The 27,993-nt window shown below is 33.0% G+C and overlaps 1 protein-coding gene across 1 annotated transcript; it reads right to left on the bottom strand.

Moving 5' to 3' along the window:
* Positions 1–2: 2 nt before the first annotated feature.
* On the bottom strand, positions 3–27,056 carry LOC140434919 (maspardin-like). The gene is made up of 5 exons (XM_072523548.1): positions 26,782–27,056; positions 22,280–22,520; positions 15,184–15,413; positions 9,411–9,659; positions 3–6,435 (listed from the first exon to the last, which is right to left on the bottom strand). Exons 1-5 carry the CDS (start codon positions 26,878–26,880, stop codon positions 6,361–6,363), a joined length of 894 nt encoding a protein of 297 aa, XP_072379649.1. The 5' UTR covers positions 26,881–27,056; the 3' UTR covers positions 3–6,360.
* Positions 27,057–27,993: the final 937 nt, after the last annotated feature.

Below are 27,993 nucleotides of genomic sequence, written 5' to 3'. Positions count from 1 at the left end.
TCTTTTATATAAAACAAATATTTATTACAAGTAAAAACAATTAAAAATTTGGTTTTCACACTAGCTTAACTACGTCGACAATTTTACTACCATAATATTTAGATCGTCACATAAATGAATGTACTTTAATATAAATTTACTTTTTTACAAATCATATGAAAGGTGAGTAATAGGAAATTCATAAAGCTGGCATATTAACATAAATAGATATATTTTAAATAAATAAACGCCCTTTATTGACTGCATCTGGCTATATTAGCTGTTTAAAAGCATATACAATATAGCGATATAACTTGCTCACGCAAACTCTGATTTGTTTTCTGTCACTTTGAAGGCACTAATGTTCTATTTAAGACACATTTGAAGGTGGTTCATGCCAAGTTCACGTATGGCTACAAATTGTTTTGTTTTCATTAAAACCACGGAGATCCTATACGATTTTAGTGTGTTATTGTCATCCGAGAGAACTGTCGCATTCGTACCACAAGCTAAAAGTTGATTGTCTATTGAAAAACTTTCATCATCATCACACACATTCACTCGACAATCCTTTCTGGATCTTGATTTTTTCCAGGGTTTTCCTCTGTTTTTTATTTGTTTTTCCAGTTGGTAATTTTAAAGGTTTTCAGATGTTATTCTACTTATTATACATGTCTGAGTTTGGTACTGAAGCTATTTTCTTGTGGTATTTAATGTCATCTACTATTTTTAAAGTGAATTAACCACAATTTTAACTGAAAATAAATATATTTTGACATTTCGATTTCCACTTCGCAAATCGTTATTTGAAGTGGAAATCGAAACATCAAAATAAACATATTTCTATTTAAAATTATATTTAATTCCCATTAATATAAGTAGATACCGAAGTGAGTGTTCCCTTTGATCCTTTTCGACCCACTGGTGTCTGTCTTATAATATTTCTATGATATTGAACAACTTCAGACGTAGTTAATTTTGGGGATCAAACGACGACTGGCTGGAAAAATGGTAACAAATTTTGGAAATAATTAACTCCAACAAAAACGAAATAAATAATATCAACGTATAGTTGGTTAAGTAAATCATGGCAATAAAACAGTGGCGGGTACAAGTCTGACTGAATAACGGATAAACCTAACACTTCGTTGTAATTAACATCTCGTAGGCACGCCACTGAATGTACGACGACGATCTTCCCATCGGTTCGTTGGTCGGAGAGAGAACTAGAGATGAAACTACATTGTTTCGCACACCTAATTATGAATGGCTTTTGCTGTTGGCTGGACATTTTACAACGAATTAACTTCAGTTACTTCGGAAATATGATTTTGGCCTTGCGAATATAGCAATGTTTAATTTTATTGCGAACCAGGATAACTACGGACGGTTATCTACAGGAAGAATAAACCAATGTCAAAATTTGTCAACCCTCAGCAATAAAAGCAATAGTGACGTATGTATTTCTATTGGCACTATATAGACTACTTTTGTCAATTAAATATTTAACTATTTAAATCATAATTGTTAAATATTTAAATGTATATACATAATCTCTTCTCATGAAGAATGTGAATGTGAAGAATATGAAAAGACAGTTTTGAGATGTAATTTTATTATGTGATCACCTTAAAACAATACGTGTCGATAGAATGACAAATATGAAATGGATAAGCCCGATAGAGAAAGTATTGGTAGTTATATTGACATAAATTGAATAAAACAAGAAAGCTTGAGTATTTAGGATTTGGGCCACCTTAAAAAGCGATATACTTAGATCTTTTGTCGGCATCCTGTGATACCACGCTCAAGCGTGTTATGTTTAACGTTACAGGTATAAGCGGTGACACTTAAAGTCACAGACAAGGTGTAGTCATAAAAATACCCCAGACTTTACTTAGTGATACGTCACGATATCACACGATTATTTTAATTCCTGGAAGTAAACACCCAGTAATAAATATTGTCTACAATTAAAAGTAATAGATATTTTTTCTTAACGCGATAACAGTACAAGAGTTGTGATTATCTTCCACAAGGGAAATAAAACACAAAAAAAAACACTTCCCTTGTTTATAGAAAGCTTTTGTCGTTAAACAAAAATATATAGAAAAAAATTACTATAGAAAAAAAAACAAGACAGACAAGGGCGATAAAGACCAAATGGATGGACATACACATCCAAATTCTACTAGCACATGTGAAAAAAAAAGTCATAGCAATTTCTACTCTGCCATTCAATGGTAGTTCTCTTTGGAATTTGATCTCGATTTGGCGTATACATGTGAAATCACTATTGTTGCATTCTCGGTCTATCCTATCTTACTATATCTATCTGCAATTATTTTTTTATTGTAGTACTGCATATTTTATCTCCTAATGTCACTCCATCTTCACTTAAAAATAACACAATTAGTCGCTTCATCGCCGTATATGTGTATCTTCGTATTTTTATTCCCGAAACATCGTGGCTGCACTATATTTTAAACCTTAGAAGGTACCTCCAATTATCTTTCTACTACTTGCTACTTGTGAGCCAACCTTACATCTTTTCAACGACCACAGTGATTGTATACGATGTCAATCATGTGTTTGTCTATTTTTTAATAAAATCTCCATTAATTTTTTTGTAACGTTGATCAGGATTTTTAAAGTAAATGACCGCAGGGCAGTTTTGATTTAATAATGATTTGTTAACTAATTATTTAAGAATTTTATATAAGTTTTCATTGTATGTGACGATTTAGTATTTTTCACCACACCACACAATTATTACAAAATAAAGCTATTCTTTAAAATATTCATTCTATCCAGTAATTTTCTTAAGTAGAGTAATATATATAATTCGGTTTTTAATCTCTTTAAATGAAAATACATCAATATTGGTATAAAAATAAATTTAAAAAACTTTTGTTAAAGGGCTAAATGTTTCGTTATATATACATAAATGCTTGATAATATAAACAGTATTTATTTAACATTAAAAATGTAGGAAAACCATTTATGTAAATATTGGCAGGTAGGTAGCTATTAAACAGTAATATAAAAACCTATTGGTTAAATATACATATAAGAGATGGAGTTGTAATATATGGAAGGAGCACGGGAGGTCTCGATCAACGCGTACAACGTGAGGATTTCTTGGTCACAATGGAGACTTGCACTGGAGCGCACTGCGCTTTTGCAATTGAAGCCTTTTCAGGAGTGGTAAATTGTACGCCGCAAGTTTTATTCGCGGTACAATAGTCGCCAACCAGGAGATGCTGCAAGTGTAAATTCAATAAACATGTGTCAATAAGTTCCGCCCAACGGGTTCTGCCATCAACCTATCGATTCTGACTCCTACAACTACTATTACAACCAAAGAAAATGTATAAAGTTTCAAATACTCGGCCTTTTTAGATGGATTTTATAAGAATCGAAATGCATTATAGAGTTTCAATAATTTCAAAGTAGTGGAAGCTCTGACGGAAAATTATGTTTTACGAAAAGTTTGTGCTGAAAAGATATTGTACCATTTTTCCATTCAGTGCGGATTTTATAATATTTTTAGTGATGAGGCCCATTCTCACTTAGAAGGATATTTCAACAAGCAAAACTGTAGATGTTGGTTATTAAAGGAATTATATAGTTAAAATATGACTGTATTTGCCCAATAGTACATCTTTCGTTCTATCTATCTATCTCAAAGACAAGGTAATCGAGGCTGCAAAAGACTGAGGCAGCGGTTTCCACGTGCCGTAAGCCGTGGTTATACGATAATACGTGGACTGTGATTCACCTCAGAAAAGAACATAAAACTAGATGCGGAACAAACGATGCATACAGAGCGTTATCGAAAGAAACCAGAAACAGTGCCGCAAAGACCAAGCTGATTACATCTCTCAAATATGCAGAGAGATAGAGAAACATGGCAGTCAAAATGAACCGAGGGATTTATTTCAGAAGATCAAACTCCTTACCAGAGAATTTAAATCTCAAATGTGATCTGTAATTAGACAAGGAAGGTAATCTAAAGACCGATACTGAGGTACCAGCAGAAAATCAGTGGACCTCTGACTACCCTAGAGAACCTACTAACTCGCTGAAGTCAAAGATGCAATTAAATCGCTAAAGAGAAATAAATTCCCAGACATTAATTCAATACCAGGTGAAATACTACAGTTACTCGGTAACAATGGATTACATATCATCCATTCTATCTGTGTCGCTATTTGAAATTCAGAAAAATGGCCATCTGATTGGTGTACTTCAATTTATATCTCGCTACACAAAAAAGGAACTACTACCAGATGTGAAAAATACCGCACACTGTCACTAATAACATATGCTAGTAAAAACTTGTTGCATATCATGAAAAACCGATTAAAAACCTATCTACATACACGGAAACAAATCTTGAACCTGAGACAACTCATTAAAAGTCTAGAGAATTTCAAGTATCTATAATTATATGCTTCGTTGATTACCAAAAGGCATTTAATTATGTAAGCTGGATAAATCTGTGGTCCATTTTAATTGAAATTAATGCACCACTTATTAAAAATCTGTACCAGTCCAATGTAGCAACAGTACGACTAGATCAGAAGTTCCCAAACCAATTGAAGACCGAGAGAGGTGTTAGACAAGGATGCGTGTTGTCACCTGACTTATTCAACATTTATGGTGGACATGTCATGAGGATGGCTTTAGATGGAAGGGCCGCTGGAGTAACAGTGGCTGGTAGGAAAATCTCCAATTTAAGATTTGCTGATGATACTACACTTATAGCAGCAAATGAGCAAGAAATGTTTAATCTCCTGCGAAGAGTTGAGTACAAAAGCAATAAAGTTGATCTGAAAATCAATAAAGCTAAGACAAAAATAATGGTGATCGACAGATTCCACACTATTCAACTGACTAACATGTTACAGGAATACCAGATAGTGGATAGTTTTGTCTATCACAGTTACCATCGTTAGTATAACTAACGATGGTAACTGTGAAGCAGAACTTCGGAAACGTATTGGTATGGCAAAAAATGCGATGAGTCGCATAACTAAAGTTTGGAAAGTCAGATCTATCTCCCAAAATATCAAAATGAGATTGGTGAATGCCCATGCGTGCTCAATATTTATATACGGGGCAGAGTCTTGGACTCTTCGCGGACGAGAGCCCCAAAAAATTGATGCCTTTGAGACGTGATGCTGGAGAAGAATGCTGGGCATACTTTGGACAGCTCATCGGACAAACGTTTCCATTCTAAACCAACTCGAGATTAAAAAAAGGCTGTCCACAATATGTATGTAACGTATTCTGCAATTTTTCGGTCACGTGGTGCGACCAAATTAAGAATTCAGCTGGAAACTCATTCTGCGAAGCTCTCAGAGCAGCTGAAGATAGAGAGCAATGGAGAAAAATTGTTAGGAATATTGGAAGTAATCACGATCCTCAGTAATGGGAAAACGACAAGAGAGAGAGAGAGAGAGAGAGAGAGAGAGAGAGAGAGAGAGAGAGAGACATCTTTCGTTTGAGATCAATCACCAAGACGTGAGATCCGATCTGTCACCGTACTACTCATTCATCGGACTACCATGGTGTTAACAGCGACCAAAATACTGGCCTTCTAAGCCAAAGCGGTCGAGTTCGATTCTCGACACCAACAACGACATTTTCTTTTCTAATAATGACAAGCCATCACCGCGCTTCGAAGGGCACGTAAAGCCGTCGGTTCCCCTGGGCTAGTGTGCATTTACAGTGGTTATCTGAAACACGGTTAAAGATGAAATTGACGCCAGAACAATCCGAAAGGATCTTCAAGGCAAAAATGCCATACGATATTATTATTATCGGCCGACTTACTCGCGAATTCCAATTACGAGCCACATATTCGCAGTAGATTATTAGTAGGTTACAGGTAAGCCGACTATGAAGCATATTTGCTTACAATCAAAAGAAAAGTATTCTGCAATATATTTCGGACAGTTTGTGAGAATGGATTATGGACTTGTGTTGTTGTAGTTGTACTGACTGGATACAGGATTTCCGTGTAACATAAGTGGAAGAAACCAAGCATTGCTGGCCAATACTTGATGATATATGCAGGATGTACGAACGATTGATTCTTCTAATAACAACATTAATTAAATAGGCTTGCATTCGAAAGGTTGTAGTGGAAAGATAATGTGACTAATCTGTTAGGTGAGTTCTTCTCTACTGTATTATTTGTAGTTTTCTTTGAGTTTCAAACAAAAAGGGATTGTTAATAAATAATAATAGTGATATTATTATTATTTTTCTACCAATCTTCTACAAATATTATTTAAAATAAATGTTACCAATACTGAAATATTTTTTCGTGTTCTTAATCTCTCGGATATTAAAAATATGTAAACTTAACCATTAAAATGAGTTTTTATGGATAAGTGGTTTATCAGAAGCACTGTAGGTAGTGTTATCAAACTGCCGAAGGTGAATCTAAAAAGAAAATATATTTGAAATTACGAATATTTGCAAAGATATGTCATAAAAATGATTGCCAAATAAAACTAGGTCATACAAATTGTCTATTTATAAAAAATAGCAAGTGTACTGGAATTAATACATATAAGTACATTACTATTAACAGTTCAAGACACACAAAAAAATTAATACTGCTGCTACTTTCCTTCCTTTTTTTGTTGTATTGCAACATGTACTACAAGGTTTTTATGGTCACAGCATTGACCTCTATTTTATTAAGTGGAATGGTCAGAAATATATACATTTTTTCACCATCTGTATAAGTAACTTGATATCTGTTCTGAATAAATGCATTGTTGTCATTTCCGCCCACTGCCTGATATTCTTCAACCTTTGCCTTCTATATTGTCTTGTAGAAAGCAACTGGATTAGCTGGTACTTCTACGCGTACCTTTCAGATCTTTATCCATACGTTTAATCACGGTATTGTTTGTACCATAAGGGATATATGAAATTCTGAGCATACGACGACGATAACACCTCATTTCGAAGACTTCTATTTATTTAGATATTAGTTCCGTCAAGATAGTCTATATAAAAGGGTGGAGAACACACATGATCGTCAAAACTAGTATTTCTGAGGCGATTAGACACAGTATTCACCTTTTCTATAAGATATTTAATTATCTGTGAGTAATACCATTTTCTGATCTAGGCTGCAACCTAGATAGGTAACTTCTAACTACATACAGTTTCCAAATTTTCATTATTTGCTCTAATTTGTTGCCGTATTTCATTATTTTTTATTTAGAAATTTCGGTTCCCTTACACTTTAATTTCATGCCGTTTTTGTGACCAACTTCCACCAAACTGTAAACGGAAATGCTTTCATTAAATGGATAAAAGTTGAGACGATTATATCTTTTATTTAATGCCAATGATCGACCAACCTTCAGATCAGCAGCTTAGCACGAAAAGTTCTAACTGATTTCCCCCACACAGCCAATATGGTCCTGTATTGGAAACAGGAACTCCAATCCCCTTAATCAGTTCTATCTCATGTACAAGAGGGAATTTTAAAAAGGTCAACTGGAATGAATAACACCTAATTACTATTTAACTGGGAATAAGCCGCAATTAAAGGTTAAAGTAAGTTTATTGACGTTTCAATTTCCACATTAGTATTTATCACTAATGTTTGTATTTTGAGAACGATTTCCGAAGTGAAAATTGAAACGTCAATAAATTTACTTTAACCTTTAATTGTGGCTTATTCCCATTTAAATAGTAATTACTTTAAAATGCCACAAGAAAATAGCTTTAGAACAAGAATAACACCTAATACCAAAAACCACACCAGATTTGTTTGTGCTATGTTAAGCATAACCAAACAACACATACCAAGAGGATATCGCAAAGAATACACCCCTACCTGATTACAAAATAGCGAGGAATCACACCAGAGGTTTGTTGAAACTGGCGATCAAGAAATAGCGGATGAAATACTTCACAGCCTGGATGCCGCTAGAAGCCAAAAGTGGACCGAAACAGTGGAAAGCCTTAACTTCCAAACATTAAGCAGACAATCATGGTCATTATTAAGACAAATAATGGTGCTTTTACAAAACTCCAAAAGGCAGCCGCAACCCCAGATGCTGTAGCGTCACACATAATAAAAGCACATACGAGAGAGAATAAATAGCATGAATCTTATATAAGAAATATAAGATTCATGCTATTTTATCGTAATACTAAGTGGTCTTGAATTCATCAGTTCATGCAGTTCGTTGATATTTCTTGTACATTATTGGGTTTGGTTTTGGATAAAATAGATCTTAGTGTGTGTTGTGATATTGTATTTATTTCCTATCCTTTTTCATTTTCTGATAAATCTTTTATGTATGGTATTGTTCTTTTCGAATCCCTTCGGTGTTTCAGAACCTTTTTTAATGTGTGTTGTTTCATTTCCATATTTAAGTAACAATGACAATGGGTAATCATTTTTTATTAGAATCTATGTAAGCAAGTTTTTTTTCTTCTCAAAGAGGTTTTGGCTGGAGCAGGTATTTTCGACTCTATCATATAATGATTTGATAATCCCCTTTTTATACTTATGTTACGATTTTATTGGTAATTAAAAAATATCTGTTGTTTTTCTGTATACTTTTATAACATATCCTGTATCCTCCTTGTGATTAACACATCCAGAAATTATTGTTGTCCATCTTCATAGTGAATTTGATTGATTCTTTTAAACAGATAATGAAATCAAGAATTTTTCTAATGATTCTAGTCCATGAGTCCAAATGGAGAAGAGAAATCTATCAATATTTCTTTTCTTTCACCGCCAATTAAAAATAACAATCATAGGTTATATCAATTTCATAACTTTCCAGGATTTGTTGAACACGATTGATGAATTGGTAATTGATATTGGTTATAATACGTTAGATTACGTTATAAAACATGAATTATTTCCATGTGTCAAATCTTTCGTACAAAACATGAAACAGGGAAGTGGTTTCACTTGAAAAAAAAAAACACATTTGTAAGAATCCAGTTTATTATTGCAAAATATATGGATTTTAAAGATCCTAATAAAGTTACTGTCTACGTCGAAGATAGGCAATCCTTCTGACATGCGCTGTAGCCAATATATATCGGTTGAAGTTTACCTCGTTGGTAATATAAATTTCTCATTAGGCGTAAATATTTTCATCGATATCAGATTGTGTAGTGAACAATCAGTTTGAAAAAATACATTTGTAGGAATCCAGTTCATCATTACAAAATATCTGGGTTTTAACGATCCTGATAAATGTAATCCTAATAAAGTTACTGACATGCGCTGTAGCCAATATGACAATTATATGAAAAATGGTTATGGGAAATTAATAAATCTATACAAAAGGTCAATAAAGTAACGGAAAAGAATAGACAAAATTCCACTTAAATAAATAAATAAAATTTTTTTAAATTATACCTCTTACCTGTAAATGAATGTTTACTTCTGCACATCGGCTGAGGTATGGAAAATTTCCCCCAGATTTAAGGTGAGCTAATTTGGCACTTGGGTAACATTTGTACAACTCTTCTCGCACTGAGTTCGATAACGCGGATTCGTCGTATACGTCAATAACGGTAATTGGTAAGTCTACTAATTTGTGAATCTCCACATATCCACGAAGACAATTAAGGGTTAATCTACTTGCTAGTTCAGTCTGCGGTAAAGTTTCCAGCTAAAACATACATGCACATATTAAAGAGAATTGTTGATTAGAGTTATTGTTCTTGATAAAAGTTATATTTCTATAACACGTCGCGCACTTATTTCATTGATATGATAGCCATATTTTATATTATAAATAGGCACACATATTTGTTTAATAGATTTTTATTTATATTCGAAATACAAAAAATACAACCACCAATCAAAAATTTTATAATTATTAAAAACAGTTCTTGATGTTCCCCACCTTGCATCTACGTCGTATATCTGTACTTCTAGCTCTGTCCCATAGTGTCTTACCATTAATTTTTCAAGTATTTTCATCTCTTCTGTTTTTAACATCCTTTTTGTCCTCTCTGTGTCAGGTCTTCTTTCTGCCGCGTATATTTCATTGTTGGTCTGATGTCTATTTTGTAAATTCTGCATTTCATTTCTTTTCCGATATATTTATTTCTCCATATTGTTTCATTCAGGTAGCCTGCGGCTCTGCTTGCTCTATTCACTTGATCTTTCACTTCAGTTTTGAGCTTTCCGTAGCTAAATAATGTGATGCCTAGATATTTAAATTCCATCACTTGTTCTATGATCTGAACTTCCAGCTGCCATTTACATCTTAGTAAATTTGCTGTTGTAACCATGCATTTGTCTTTTTTGGAGAAATTAACACGTTAAATTTTCTGGAGGTTATATTAAATTTGTGCAGCATACGTTGTAAATTGTCTTCACTTTGAGAGAGTAGTATTGCGTCGTCTGCATAGCAGATTATTTTAAGTTGTTTTTCTCCTATTTGGTACCCTTTTGAGTTCTTACTTTTTTTATTATTTCATCCCTAATCAGGTTGAACAACTCAGGGAATATCCCTATCATATCCCATTGGCAGCTTCAATAGGGTCGGTTAGTTCTTCTTCTACTTTTACTTTTATTTTGTTGTTTTGGTAGATATTTTCGATCGTTTTGATTATTCCTAGAGGTATCTCTCTTACGTACATTAAGTGGATAACGTCCTTTAATTTGACCCGGTCAAAAGCCTTCTTAAGGTCCACGAAACATAGATATGCCGGTTTGTTGCATTCTAATGATTTCTCTTGCACTTGACTCATTATCATCAATCAGCCAATCCCGTCCACTGCTGGACATAGGCCTCCCTCAGTTCTTTCCAGTGTTCTCTACACTGGGCCGCTTGTAGCCAGTTTCCCGCTACTCTTTTTATGTCGTCGGTCCATCTAGTCGGTGGTCGTCCTCGGCTTCTTTTATAATCTCTGGGCCTCCATTCCATAATTCGTCTTGTCCATCGTCCATCTTGTGTTCTGGCTAAGTGTCCTGCCCAGTTCCACTTAGGTCTCGTGGTTCTTTCGATGACGTCTTGAACTCCTGATCTTTGCCTGATTTGTCGGTTTGTTATGTGGTCTCGGAGGCTCACATTCAACATTGCATGACTCATTATAAATATAGCGTATTCTCGTTATGTTTTTGCTTAATTCCGGGTATTACTTGATTGCCTATTCGAGCGTTTATCTACTACTTGTTGTAATTGGTCATAAAACACTTCCCTTGTTGTTTGAGGCTTATTCTTTTCTGGGCGTATACTCCGATGATGTTCAGGTCTTCCTTTTCCATTCTTATCTTTGCTGTTACAATTCTTTCTGATATGTATTGACAATCTTTCTTGTTGATGACATTAATTTACAAGCTGCCGGGCGATTGCTTACGATTGGGCAGTATTCTCATTCCTTATGTCTACTCCTCCCAGCTTGATTAAAAAGTGACTTCTTTTACCACTTCTTGTGCCAAGCTTATTGGTGTTATAATGTAGAAAAATGATGAAAGCGTTCAAAGCACTGGCATCGATCATATTCGAAAATATGACCATGGGTCAACGTTGTCTTTTCCTTTTGACATAACAGTCGCGCAGCATTTGGTCTGCCTTATTCTATCCTAGCTTTCGTTTTATCGTACGCAACGATGGTAACTGGTTTTTTATTTGCCCCTGTCACAGCGTTGGTCAGGTGGAGTGTGCTAAGTAGAGCACAGGTGGTGTTTATTGTTTTATTTTGTTTTGCTCATACTGACGTTTAAAAGAGTGATGGTTAATCGAAGTTCTACTGCACTTGTAATACTTATTAATATTCATCATCATCCAGTTTCTCGCGTCCACTGCCTGACATACTATACGCATCCAGGAAATTCTATTTTGCGCATGAAAATCTCCATTATAGCCTTGATATTTTTCCTATAATGTCTTCTATTCCCGTTTTTCTGGTAATCTCTTCGTTGTTAATGAAGTTTGTAAGTTTCTAAATTGATCTTTCCATTTTCCTCTATGCGATTTTAAGTTTATTAACATTATTTTAGTGAGAGTTAGTGTTTCGGCTCCATTTGTTATAACTGATAGCACGCATCGATTGTATAACTTTGTCTTAAGGCTCATAGAGATTTCACTAATTATTGTGTCATTCAATCTGCCGTATGCAGCCCAACCTTTTTTTTAAGGTATGACGCTCATGCTCACCCTAGCGCATGTTCTTTGGCTTTAAGGTAGAAATGGGACTTCGAATACTCAAAACCTGACCTTATTCACTAAACACCTCTATATCCTACGGCATAGGCGGAACTACTCTTATCGAGTGTAACTTGGAGTATGTCGCTTTCATCTGTCCTATTTATTCAGTTCCTTTTATTCTTTTAGTTTTGCCCATTTTGTAACATCCTCTCATATTATACTTTCTTTTTTATAATTTCGGTAATAGTCTTTACCGTTACGTTAAAAGTATTCTTTGCTAGCTATCAGCTTACCAACTCTTCCCTTTCCTGACTAAATTGACTGCATGCCAAAACGTAATGTTCTGCGTCATTCTCCACCCCACACATTTCGCATTGGTCGTCATGTGTCTATTTAATTTTATAGGTATAAAAAATTGTGTGAAATAAAAATTGTTATGTCTAAACTTGCAGTTGAACCAGGGCTCTATGTTTGGGATGAGCGTCTGCGTAAATCGAAGGTGGTTAAGCATTTTTCCGTCGATATTCATCCCGGTCTTGTACAATTCTATACTTCTATACTACATTTAATACTTCTTGTATTAATATTCAGTTACAATGAAATGTGCTAAAATGATAGCTAAACTTTGACCAGAACCTACATATTTATAAATATGTCTCAATTTATTAGTTATTTAATATGTGTTTTATTAGAGCCTTTATATCTAAGCATCCAAGACAAGTTTTTTCTTACTGATAAAAATATAATAGCTTCCTTCTTCTCGTTTCAAGCGATATAATAATGCTAGTTTGATTATCTGATTATAACGTTATGAACGTCACATGTTTATGTTTCTTCAAATATTTATTTTATTCTAATTTCCTTTTATTTGTATCGTTTGTTAACTTTCTGTTTTGTTTTACCATTTTTCTTCTAAAATTAGTTGACGCTCAATTCTTCTATTAACTAAATATGCTGTCATAATCTTTATTCTTCAATTTTAATTTCCATTTATTTCGATTATAAACCCCGTATATATCCCATAGACTTGTATAAAATGTGTATATGATCTACTCACATGAAGATATAAGATATTTGTCAGTTGGCAATTCTTGACTTTTGTCATGTCAGCTTCACTTCTACATAATGGAGTGGCAATATTCTTTCTGCATATTTTGCCTACTTAAGCTGATATTTCAGTCCCAAAATTCATTTATATTATTTAAATCTCTTCTGGGATGAGTACATATTGATATCATTTCATATTTGAAGATGATCATTTTTTATATCTTTCTTATGAATTTTTTTTTGATAATTTCTTGTATTTCTTTTTTGACATAATCTAACTCTTCATGCCTTTTTTATTTTCAATTTTAGTAATCTTATGTGCAGCTAGAATTTTTAATGTAATTTAACTAATTCGTTTAGTAATAATTATACTCATTTAGTCTTTGCCATTAGTTAAGTATTCTCTTAAAATTATAATAATTATACACTCATGGACAAAAATATGGATTATTTTGAAATTATTATAAATATGTTCAATATGATAGGTTTAAAATACTTTTTTTTTTGAAAATAAGACTACTTAACACGTTATAAGTGAATAATTAATAAAATAAAACGCATTTTAAGTAAATAATAAAAAAAAAGAAATTTTTGGAATGTGAACAAAAAATAGCTTGAAATTAAGTGTTACTCATTCATATCGTACTTTAGTACCTATTTTGTTTAAAAGAACAATAAAATTGTACTACTACTTGTAACCGTCGTGGGATGTTTTGTAAATCTTGCAATATATGCTTGAGGAATTGCATATCATTTTTATTGTGCTGCAATCCTTAGCTTTTTTAGTGTCGTAGAAATAGGATTTCTTTTCCAAATGCGACGTTTTAAGGTGTCCCACAAATGCTCGATCGTTTTTAAATCCGGGCTGTATGGTGGCCAATAAACTCTTTCAAATTAAACCTCATCTAGGTAATCATCAAGTATTCTAGCGACAAGAGGATGTGCATTAGAACGAATATGTCATATCCAATATGGCAGGCAAATGGAAAACATGATCTAAAATGTTTTCAATGTACATGTCATCTGTCATTCGCCAAATCACCTCCACAAGTTCGGTATGTTCTTCCCAAGCAATACCACCCCATAGCACTATGCCGTCACCACCAAAAATAACACTCTGTATGAGGTGATAACTGGCATACCGTTCGCCAACTCTTCTGTAGACGAAGTTTCATCCATGTGGCTTCCATAACTGAATCTGATCGGCGAACAAAACATTTTTCACAGCAGTATTCACTGCTGGATAGTCCAATTAACGTATCCAATTAAAATATTTCATATTTTTGTGCATGAGTGTATTTAATTTTGGTAAAACATGGCAAGCAAATGTTTCAAAGTTATGCTGTCGCTAACACAAAGTTTCTCGCTTAGCTTTTTGGCCTAATTAATATTTTTCTTGTCTCCCTTGTTCGGGAGAGATTTATCTTAACCACATGGTCAACCATAGGGAGTATTAACTGTAGTAGCATGGACACTGCTATGAAAAACTCAACATCTGCCCGAAATTGTAATAAACCCAGTATCTGAAGCCAACAACCACACTAACTACATTTAACAAGTATCTACGTCCATCTAGAAAACATCCAACTATACGATGCCTACCACCCAGTCAACCATATGAAGTCATAAGCATTATTGCCATAAGTATCATTTTTAAAATTTTCTACCGCTTTAGGCAGTACTTCCTTTGTTTTTGTATTAATATTAAAATTTAATTTAATTTTTAAAGTATATAAATATGAATGGGTAATATCCTGTTTTATTTGTCCCAGCTTAAGATAAGATAACATACACCCGAGAGACTGATCTAGACGAAGCCTTAAACAACTGGCCCCCAACGTTAGTTGGAGTTTTATTGTTACACATTTGCTCCCAGGTTTCTAAAGGTAGTTAGTTATATTGTGACATGATTTGTATTTTATCAGATTTAGACTTTTATAGCTTGAGTTGATTTTTTATATACCTTAAAAAAATATCAAAGACTTACTCTTTCTACCATAAAATCTATAGCTTCTACCATTTCTGGATCGACTTTCGATGATCCAAAATTACCCATTATCATTTTCTTTAGTACTAAAGCCGGTAAAATCCAAAATATTGCAGCCGAATCATGATTGTTAAATATGGAAGTATCTGTAAAGGTATTGCATAAAATCAAGGAAGCCACTCGAGGACGATGTGCTGTGTGTTCGGCAAATTTTTGAGCTAAATATCCACCTGAAACGCAGTAATTATTCATTAATTCATAGCTGGAACATTTAAACTATTAATTATATTTTTTAGAAAGGGTTTTAGATGAACGGCAAAATTTAATTAATGAAATGAAGAATAAACACTACTAGAAAACTAATCATCTGTTCGATCTTCCAGTTTTTAGAAGCATAGCTTTCTTATCGCGGGCTACGGTGAATCGCGCAGAGGTATGATAAAATACAAACGACTTAAACGGGACTTAATGACAGATCGCAAGACCACACACTTCACGAGACCACGCTACGTGGAGTAGATAGATAATACGTTAAAGGTAAAATACATAAATTTTTAACCATGTTAATAGAACATTCGGGACTTACTTAAAAATTGGTATGCTGAAGCAGAAGTTCCCATAACTGCAGGAAGGAATCACGCACATGGAATAAAATTTATGCATTGCCATATCAATGTTGAACGTGTTTTGTGTATGGATTACCTCTATAATCGTTTTGATTTGACTAGACAATTACTTCAAGCTCAAACTTATATTACAGAGACTTTAAGAAATATATGATGTAGCTGGCTACCGATGTAGCCAGTGTGTACAGTACTGGAGGAATAGGTGTAACCAAGTGGAGAGACAAATAAGACATATACATCATTTTCAGAATTTAGTGATAAGATGTATAGAACCATTTCACGAAGAGGAATAGTATCTGAGAAACCTATTTAAATCGTTCAATATAACAAATACAAATATGGTATAGACTTAAGTGATCAAATTCTGAGCTACGACTTTTGCGAAAATAAAAGTATAAGGTGGCTCAAAAATATAGAAGCCCATATCTTTCAACTCATGTTACTATTAAGAGTCTTTTAGAGCCAAATGCAAAGGATCCATCGATTAAAAAGCTGCTGAAATTAGTTTTGGTTGTTGATTGTCATTGTGAGATAACTATTTTATTTTTTTTTATTATTATTTTGTACTCTTTGTTATTATTGTATTATTTTGTATTCTACTTTATTTTAATCTCTCCAACTTTGGCACGAATTTATAAATTTTATAATTATATAGGTAAAAAAATTACGAATTTCTTACTTGTTACTTATTAGGTTTTATTAAAAACAAATGAACGTAAAGGTGTCAGGTGCATTGGTAGATATGGTAGAAATATATAAAAATATATTTTACATTAATAATCATCATGTAACGGAAACTTATTAATTTCAAAATATTGTTGTGAGTTAGATATCTATGATTGACGTCCTGTGCGAGATCTCTCCTCGCCGCCGAAATATTCTATGAAATGATTCTACCTACGCAGAAAAAGTGGCCTTCGAGAGTTTCGAATTTCCCGAGAGGAAATTGGGTACAGCTCCATAATTGTAGGCCATAGGTCCACATCAGTTTCAATATCTATTTGTAAATCAGTTCTTTGTTCTGGATAGAAAGTAGATAGTACCTACCTATCAGCCAATACATATTTTTGTACTTTATCTTCAACTGTTCAGTTTTCTTTTTAATATTCTCCTTTCATTTGAATTTGACGTCCAGATAAAACCCATGTATTTCGCTGTTTTCTTATTAGGAACAATGCTGTTTTTTGAGATAATTGAGTTTCTTTTTTAGATTTTTTTTTCTTTTTTTATTGATTTTAACGTCGAAACTCGATAGCTATCAACCGGTAGAGCAGGCAGGATTCCGAAAGGGTTACAGTACAGCGCATCATCTTCTTACAGTCAGAACGCTAATAGAGAAAGCCAATGAATATCACTTGAACTTATACATTGGCTTCGTTGATTATGAAAAGGCATTCGACTCTCGCAATTTTAAATTAAAGTTTTAATGAGTTATTCAAGATTTTGAGCGGGGCACTGTACAAAGATACTGTTTCCAAAAGCGAAACTGGAAGTTTCTTAAGAGATAAATGTTCTCTTGAATCTGTTGCATGTAAAAACAAAACAGGCAGTCAACCTTTTTTGGAAACACTTGCAATTAAATAGCTGCCAGCTTCAAGAAAAGAAATGATTATCAAACAACAATTAAATTTTATTGCACAAGATCTTCGTCTACTGAATATAACAGAATGAAATTTTGTATATTTTTATGACCTATTTTCAACTTAACTAACTTTATAGGTAAGAGTTTCATAAAATTTATCCAAAGTTGATTTTTATATTTAAGGCATATATGGATTAAACTTAATTTATGCATTTTATATGACGTAGCTGGTGTCTCACGCATGAATCACGTATGGGGACTCAATTTTGGAATCAACGTGCGAAAAACGGGCGGGACTGAAACCGTAACCGTAAGCGGGCGAGAACGGGAATGAAAAACCACTCTCGCACATATTCCTAGCATTAACAGTGGATTTGCCTGGTTAATATCAAATTGTTCTTCATGATTGGGTAAACTTGATATTGGTAGATGTGTTCCTCGGAAATTTCTTTTTATATTTTTGAGCTCATTGTGTTGTTTTAATATTATGTTCTTTACTGCTTTAATTACCTTCAGTGTTAAAGTTAAATGGATGATGTCCTTCAGTCTGACTCTGTGTAACAGGTATTTATTGATTTATTGATTCTTACTCTTTTATCGTTATTTTGTGTTACTATTATGATGTTGAATGGTTCATAGAATCTATACTGATAATATCTCAGTTCATTACATCATATTTAACATTATAAAACACTTTAATAAAATATCCTGTTGTTATCAATAATAAACCACAAATACACTTTGTGGACGTGAATTATTTATCAATTGCATTTCCATATCCACATCCCATTTATAGAAATTATTATATTTTAAAAATGTTTACTTTATTAGTAATTGTTAACCCACATTTCGCCGCAGAGCTGAAAACCTGTGCCTGGTCAACTATGCTACCAATAGTCTCCTTAATCACCATGTTTAGTAATAAGATGAAATCCAATCTTTGAGAAATACGTAATCACTAACTTTTAAAGTCAACACGCTTATAATTTTTAGTTAGCAGTTTACTTTATTAGTAATTGTTAACCCACATTTCGCCGCAGAGCTGAAAACCTGTGCCTGGTCAACTATGCTACCAATAGTCTCCTTAATCACCATGTTTAGTAATAAGATGAAATCCAATCTTTGAGAAATACGTAATCACTAACTTTTAAAGTCAACACGCTTATAATACTTAAATACTATTACGAGACTACATAGACCATCATATGTACGATTACCATTTTTTTGATAATAATAGTTGATATAATGAGTTACATAATTAAGAAACAATGCCGCTTATGTATGCTCATGGCACAACATCTACCAACAATCAATTTTTTGTTATTTATTTAGCACTCTTTATTTTCGCAATAGGTCTTCCTATCCCAAAGGTTGTCTACGACTTCCTCTTTCGCATTGTATGAGGTTTCTTCTTCTTCATCTTCCTTTTTGTATATAGGCTTTAAAGCCTGTTTCTTCTTCAATATTAGCCTCCTAAATTGTTTAAATTATCGCACCATCTTTTTCTTGGTCTGCCAATACTTCTTCGTCCATTTGGTGACTTATCTCGTGCTATTCGTACTATCCTATCCTCTGGCCATTCTACTAATGTGTTCGTTTCACTCCTGTTTCCGTTTTGTCACACATCCATTTATGTCTTCTATATTGCATGCTCTTCTTATGTTTTCGCTTCTCTCCCTATCCAACAGACTTTTCTCTGATATTAGTCGAAGTATTTTCATCTCTGTTGTTTCTAGTAGTCGTCTCGTTTTAGATGTGTCAGGTCTTGTCTCTGCCGTATAGTTCAGAAAATTTTTATACAATGTTTTCCACTCAAAGAGATAAATTCAGCAAATAAAAAAAAATCACAAAAGTACTTTAAAAATGATGGTATAAAACATTGTAAATCTAGGCTTGATGTTTTGTTTACACTGTCTACCAATAATGTTGATTATAAAGATATTTACAGGACAGAAAAACGCAAATACAATTCTTTACTCACTCAATCTCGAAAAAATTGTTATAAAGAACCAAAAATCAAGGTAATTTCTGTTTAGAGGTTGACCCTCAGGTGCTTTCTTACGAAATAAATCAATTTATGGCAAATGCAGCACCAGAAGCTGTAAAGAAAATAAAGCATGTAAAAAATTTTCAAATTAATATCGAACAAACTAATCAATGCATGTTTTTAACTCCCGTTTCAGAGAAAGAAATAAGTCACATAATAAATAACTTAAAAAACAAGCATAGCTCTGGTTATGATGAAATATCAACCAACTTAATTAAATATGTTTCATCAGAGATTTCTCTTCCTCTTTCTTTTATAGTTAATGCTTCTTTCAGGCAAGGTAAATTTCCTTAAAGTTTAAAAGTGGCAATTGTGAAGCCACTACATAAAAAAGGTGATGTTACTAAGATGGAGAACTATAGACCAATAAGCCTTCTTCCATCATTCTCAAAAATATTCGAAAAAGCAATATATTTCAGACTACAAAACTTTTTCACTACAAACAACTTATTTAGTAGTTCACAGCATGGTTTTCTCGCAGGGAGATCTATTGAGACAGCTACCTATGATTTTATATCAAAAACTTTAGAAAAACTGGAGGCAAAGATGAAAACACTAGGTGCTTTTTTGGACTTATCTAAGTCTTTCGATAGCCTAGATCATGTTCTTTTATTACAAAAATTACATCTTTATGGAATACAGGGACCGGCATTAAACTGGATAAAATCATTTCTCACAGATAGGTCGCAAAAGGTATGCCTGGAGAAAAGGGGATGTAAGGTTTACTCTGATCCTATCAATTTAAAATTAGGCATAACACAGGGGAGTGTCCTGGGGCCTTTCCTCTTTTTGGTCTACATAAACGACCTTCCAAATGCGGTGGTTAGTAGTTCCTCAAACCTTGTAAATTTCTCTGATGACTCAAATGTGCTTTTCTGGGAAAAAACTTTAGAAACACTCCTCACAGTGGCAGAGCAAATTCTAAGCAAGGCTGAATAGTGATACTGAATACGAATACTGATAAGACAGTTTTTGTTTACTTTAGAACCAGCCAATCACGAGAGCAGTTTCCAGATACAATTAATTTCCTATCACAAAACACGGAACCTGCTAGATCAGTTAAATTTCTTGGTATTCATATTGACCAGAATCTGAATTGGGGGGAACAAATAAAAAATACGACAAAAAAACTGAATAGAGCCTGCTACTCATTAAGGGTGTTAAAGAGCTATCTAGACCAGGGGATTTTACTATCAGTATATTATGCAAACTTTTATTCTATTATGCGATATGGGGTAATCTTCTGGGGTGCTGCAGTAGATAGCTCAACTGTCTTTATAGTCCAAAAAAAGGCAGTCCGTGTGATCTTAGGATTGAAGGCGGGAGAATCCTGTAGAGGCCGATTCAAATCACTCAATATACTCACTTTCTCAGCCATCTATATATTTGAATGTATTATGTTCCTTTTTAAAAATTTTTCTTTGTATTGTCACCTGCTTCCCAATCATGAATATAATACAAGAAGCCTTAATTTGAATTTGCCACTTCACAGATTGTCTATAACAGAGAGAAGGCCTTTGTATGCGTGTGTTAAATTTTATAATAGTCTACCATCTGACATTCAACAGGAAACGCACTATAGAGCTTTTAAAAGAAAGGTTTTTCAACACCTAGTTGACATTGAGCCCTACACTGTGGCGGAGTACCTGGCCTATCCTTCTCCTTGATCAGCATATTTAATTTGTAATGTTAATATATTTTAAATGTGTAATGTCAATATATACATATTTTTTTAATCTGTAATGAATAATGTGACGTTATTTGCTCAATTATGTTTAAAAATTTATGCAAATAAAAATTTACTCTACTCTACTCTACTATATGTTAATATAGGTCTAATTGCTGCTTTATAGATTCTTGTTTTTGTGTCTTGTCGTAGGTGTTTGTTTTTCCAGCTTGTGTCATTAAGAGATCCGGCCGCTTTAGGTACTTGCTTTTAAGCTTTTATTTTCGCTCGCATTTATATCTTCGATGTCGTGTATTTGTTTCGGCTGTATCTTCTGTGCTAGCCTCCTTTGGTACATTTCTCTTGTAGAGTCGTTCGACAATGATTCTACATTGAATTTTTCCTCGGTGATTTCCTGTAGAAAATGTTTTGGTGATATTTGGTATGAGGTTTTTATTTTCGAATTTGCTTCGGTAGTCCTTTCTCCATTCCTACCATTTTCCATCCGTGCCCAAAATACACTAACTTTAATATCTTCTGTTAGTGTAGGTTATGTACCTATCATTTCTCTTTTGATTGGGGGGTTAAAACCCCCCCCCCCCACACCCTATTCCGACACTGTTACTTACACATTTTAAGGACTCAAAATGGAGGTAGACCAACCAAAACCCCCCCCAGAAGCAAATTCTAGGTGCGCTACTGGTAAGCTGATAGATTATTAAGCTGATCATCGCCAAAAACCGATAAAATCCATTTCGATTGTATTAAGGCGTTTTGTTTGTCAATTTCATTTTATATTTTCATGCATTTAGTTGTTCTATATTTATTTGTAAATGACTTTTTTATATTCTTCTATGAATTTACTTGTGATATACTCGCGAACTTTACAGCCTTAAGCCATTATTATCTGATCGTCTGCATCAGAGAGGGTGTAAAGTTCGATATCATTGAAAGGGAGTTCTATTTCATAGTATTTTCTCTTCTATGTTTTTAATTCTGTCTCTAGGTATAACTTCCAAATATCTATGTCTATTTTATATTATTTTATTATGGCTTTGTGTGGTGATGTAAGATTTTGATTGCTTTAATGGTCTCAATATTATTTTGACAATTTCAACATAGAAATTCTTCTCTTCAAAAATTTAATCACTTAACTTAATTTTTTTTTAACTTACCTAAGGAACAACCAAATATATGAACTCTATCAAGATCCAAATAATCTAATAACTTTTTAAACCCTTCACACCATTCCCTTACATTCCAATAAACAGGAGATTCCGCTGATATAACTCTAATTCCTTTAGCTGAGAGAGCCAATGCTTGTTTGAAGAAAATATCAGCTGTTCCAGAAACAGGAGGTAGACATATTAGTGGGCAACGAACTGATTTGGGGCCGCAGTCATATATTCGCCATCCCTAAAATTATTTAAATATATTTTAACTGTATAAAAAAATTAATGTGTCATTATTTGTTTTATAATATATTAAGATCTGTATATAATTTTAATCCACCATATCTAAGACCTTTTTCTGAAAATTATAGAAAAATTACAATGACGAAAGTGTTGCAGGTGTGAGCCCATAATTCGCTATCTAAAGCGGCCACTATACTACTCGCGAAGTTGATCGAAGTTCAGTGAGTACGAGAGTAGAGACAGATACTTCATGCGACTTCGCTTCGCTTCATTCTACTCCCGTTCTGTGTCGGTTTTTCGCGTCCGTGTCAAAGGGCCCGAAGTTCGAATATGTAGTGTCACACTACATTACTTGACTTCACGAGTATGTAGAGTCACTTCGCATCGATTAATTTCACTTCGTCCGAAGAACTTCGATCGAGAGTGTAGACGGCTGTTTAAGAAGAGATATTTAAATAATTCATTTGAATTGTAAGCACCTGACCCTTCTTTGATAACAAAAAATGTTATCAAAGAAGGCGTGTGCAAGCCTATTATGATAAGCGTGCATAATTTACAAACGTTACGTTTTATTTCGGAACATAATATGTTCTAAACTTTAGAATGGACAAATAAAGGAATGAAAATAGACGGTGAAAACCTAAATCACCTGAGATTTGCCGATGATGTTGCGTTAATAGCAAAAGACAGAGAAGAATTGCAGGCTATTAGACCTAAATACCTAAACTAAATATCTAATGAAGATTTAACTCGACAATAATAATATAGAAAATGTTGAGTCGTATATTATACTTAGGACAAAAAATTGAATTAACAAAGCTTAACCTAAAGGCTGGTTTAAATAGAAGATGTTCCTTAGCATGGGCAGCATTCAGAAGATTGAAAACAGTATTTAGTGCCGGTTCTGACATATGGAACTGAAACATGGGCTTTTAACAACAACATAATGGAGAATGCTTAACAATAAGCTCAGCGATCGCAAGTCCAATGAAGAAATAAGAAGACGAACAAAAATTTATAGATGTAATCCAAAAGATTGCCATGTTAAAATTGAACTGGACAGGAGGCAGGACACATAGGAAGAATGGAAGACAACCGTTGGACGAAGCGAAATATTGTATGACAACCAAGAGCAAACAAGAGAAGTATCTGCAGACCTCAAACCAGATCGACTGATGACATCAGCGAATGGCTGGTCACGGATGGTTGCAAAAAACAACAAAGAGAACAGAAATGAATGGACACACCTAACGAGGCTTACATCCGACGATGAATGGAATAGCTGTTTATGATAATATGACCTTTTAGTTGATTAAGTACATGAGTGAAACGTTGAAAGAATATATTTCATAAGTCTGTGATGAATATTTTTGTTATTTATGTAGGGGAAAGTAGCCGAAATTGTACCGGCGCCAATATTGTACCACCGCTGTATTTATACTTTATGAGGAATCCAGAGCGCTCTTAAGTCGTTTAGTCGAACTAGTCACTTCCTAGAGTTGAGTGCTGAAGTTTCAAAACGTTCACATTTGTCGATTTTGTTTTATCGATTTTTTTTGTATTTCATGATGTTTCAGTATAGTTTTCTAATTCCATACGTAAGGTTACAACATCTGTAAAGGTATGTGCAAACTATTTTTATTCATAATTACAAGAAAAGCATGTATTTAGGTGTATAAACTAAGTTGTTTCCCTTTGCCGGGCCATTTTTAGGTTAGGAATCGTAGTTTATTTACGTAAAGTGCAAGTTTCCCATATTGTACCACGCCGAGTTGCCTATATTGTACCGGTACAATTTTAAAAATCACCTATTATTTGGGCATTTAATACCTACTTATTTTCAAAAATAAATAACACACACCGTTCTTGTGTGTTTTAGATGCCCAAAGGAAAATATGGGAATTGGAATGTGGACGACATGAGCCGGGCTCTGTCGTCCACGTAATTGATCACATTTTAAAACTTGATGTTTGGCCTCACGATCAATGATGTTCGACGGCTTGCATTTAAAATAGTGGAGAGAAATCAAATACCACATAATTTTAATATAAAGAATCACAAATGGCAGGAAAGAAGTGGTTTTATGCTTTCAAAGCTCGTCATAAGGACATAATCTCACTGAGAGAACCTCAAGCAACGTCCATGATGCGCGCAAAAGGATTCAATAAAAGGAATGTTTACGCCTTTTTCGACCTTCTGGAAAAAATTGTTGACGAGAATCATATTGAACTCGCATATTTAACGTTGACGAAACGGGTGTCAGTGTAATAAATAATGCTTCACTTATCGTCTTGTATGGTAGATTTATTTAAAACACACTAGATACTCATAATTTAGTTTATTAGTTATCTAAGTACAATACTAGATAGTACTCAGTTGACGTTGACTAACTTAGACTGTTCTCTTGATTCTTCATTCTTAACAATAATGATAATAATACCAATAATCCCGTGATTTCCAGCTATTTACCTTACGTGCGCTTGTTGATATATTATTGTTTTTACTTGTTTAATTTGTACACATTATTTAATAAGCTTTTGATTACATTGCAAATTTCACTAGGTCAGAGCGCGTTCCAGTTACACCGATATTTTCAATGTCGTAAACAAATAATATATTTTGGCAAATGTGTGTCACGTTATTAAAAAGATTACTTGAATCTGATTCTTAATTAAATCCCGTTACATCAGCACTGTGCAGAACAAATGCCAAAAGGTTCTCGCACAAAAAGGTAAAAGGCAAGTTACCTATGCTTCTATTTAAGCATATGTGAATGAACAATGATTTGAGGGTTGGAGCTCCACCAGGGAGTATGTTTGAGATATCAGAATCAGGCTACATGAGCAGTGATCTCTTTGTAAAATGGATCCAGCATTTTCTGGATCTATCTGTCAACAATCTTATTAAATTAAAAAGTTGGAAATACATGCATATGATATTTTACTGTGTCCTACACCAATATTGCATGATTGATTCAAACTTGGATAATTAAAAGTATCTCAAAGAAAATATCTTATCTAGAGCAAACAAGGATTTGTTACACATTTTTGGTACAAACACTACTATCAATTGTAATTGGGGGAAATAGACACAAACAAATAAGATAAATATAAGTCAGGAAACTGAATATTACACAAATAGAGAGTAAATAAGTTATTGGAAGATAAAAATATACTTTCTTTCGGATTTTAAACCATGAGACCATAAACATATAATACAATTAGACTGCCCACTGAAATACAGACACGCTCCACCAGTGCCGCAGAGAAAACTGACGCAAAGCAATCCCGGCATCTTTTTCTAATGGTCCAGTTTTATTGACCATGTTAGAAAATTAGAAAAAACTCAGGGACTAATTTGCTTGTATTAAATGTCTATGTATGAGACATTCAGTTGACTTAAACTTTGAATTCTTTGATTTAAAAAAAAAATACACAAATGTTTAGATCAGTTTTTTTAAATTTGGTACTCAATATTGTTTCATAAATGAAACATGTATTTTAGAAGATGTCACTTTCTCAAATATATTTGTTTTTGTTTTATTCTTTATGTTACTTTAATTTTCCCTTTTTTGTAAGAATATTTTATTCTTATTATTTTTGGTTCTCAGTACTTAACAAAAAATATAGTTCCAAATGGTCTTACAGAAACTGTCTTTCCATTTCTATTAGTTTTTTTTTATCACAAACTATTCCACTCATTTCTTCAGTTCTATTTTGTTTTAACTCTACTAAAAGCATCTCAATTTATATCTCATTAGCTCTGCAGTATATGTTGATCATAGATATCTAGCTCTTTCACTGATTGAAAATCAAATTATATCCCTAAAGCTCTCATTTTCTTGAGAATTTTCAATGTTATAAAATATAATTATATGTTATACATTAAATATTCATGCTGCACTATTCCAGAGATACGAATGTTGACCTTTGCTTTGAATATTTATATAGGTAACATAAGTGTATATTTCAATTGAATTCAAAAGATTCATATTCAAAGTGAATATTAATTGTTGATGTATTTTGATTCATATTACTTAATGTATAGTTATTTATTAAACAATCTTAATATATACTCTTTATCCGAATTCAAGTAACCATAAAAATATTGCCCAATGTTGTTCTTCATTTTGTAATCTTCAACTTCAACCAAAACAAAGATAAAATGAATAGGATTTTGAAATCTGAAGTGAACAACACTTTTTTCGGACCTGCATATTTGCCTAGTACTCCATATGATAAGTTATACAGTTTTAAGCTTACCTTAGAATTTTCAGCATCTACTATAATTCGTTTTAAAGGTACATTACTGCGGAAACTTAAATATTCTTGAGATTGACTTAAATCACTAACATAACTCATAGTTTTATGCGAAAGGTTATTACTTTCTAGCTATTATAATTATGTTATAGTTAACGACAACTTAAAACTAATCTTGGTTAATTAATTATCACTAAGCAAAACTGACTTTTTGATAAGTGAATAACCTATAAAAACAAATAAACAAAAAAAACCATCAGTGTCAGTATGCGACAAATTATAACCAAAGATAATATTATGACAGCACACTGTCATTTGATCACGTCACTGCTGGATGCAAGTAATGATTAAAATTCCGTCTCGTGGAGGTTTAAAATGTTATTCATTGTCTGTGATAAAAAATATGAATTTAAAAAGTGTCGTAAAATATGTATTAAAACTATTGAAATAGTTAGTAAATATATGAAATATAAACATGATAAAACACATGAAATAAATGTTACATTAAGATAATCTAATGGATTTGTCTTGACTTAAATAAATGTCTAAATTTCACAATTACTTTTATATGTAGATATTTTTACTTTTTGAGGCGAGGCTTCTTTACTGGCATTGTATTACTCCTTTCTCTATAGTAAAATGCTTAGGCGAACGTCACGACACTAGCGCCACAAGAAAGCGTCACAAGTAGCTTCACGAAATAACGGTTCTTCACATCGATTCACTACTCTCGATTAATTAGTTTCTAGACATCATATATTTATTCTAAACAGCTTTAAATCAAAAACTGAATGAAAAATAAAATAAAAAATACAGACATTCAATAAGAAGTAAGAAATTAAAAGAATATCTGTCAATAAAATATTCAATTCCCAACAATTGTCAAAATTTAAAAGTCACAAATGCCATCTAATTAATAAAAATAATAAATCATCTGTTTAAATTTGTAACACACGTTTTATAAAGTCGTGAATCTCATCCAATGAATAATAATATTGAATCATTTGTTTAAATTTTTATGACATTATTGTTTTAAAATTAATAGTACAAATACAATTATTATTTTTAAACACAATATTTAGTTTATATAATCATCAAATTCACTATTAAATGATATTTATTTATATTTTATTGTTAATTAAATATTTCATCTGAATTTGACAGGTCTGTCAGAAGTAAACAATGTATGCTTTGTTAATACCTTAGCAGGTGGCG

This window comes from Diabrotica undecimpunctata, chromosome 2, assembly GCF_040954645.1.
Source record: "Diabrotica undecimpunctata isolate CICGRU chromosome 2, icDiaUnde3, whole genome shotgun sequence".
Taxonomy (NCBI): Eukaryota; Metazoa; Arthropoda; class Insecta; order Coleoptera; family Chrysomelidae; genus Diabrotica; species Diabrotica undecimpunctata.
The sequence above is the reverse complement of the archived record's forward strand: the minus strand, read 5'-3'. Positions and strand labels throughout refer to the sequence as shown.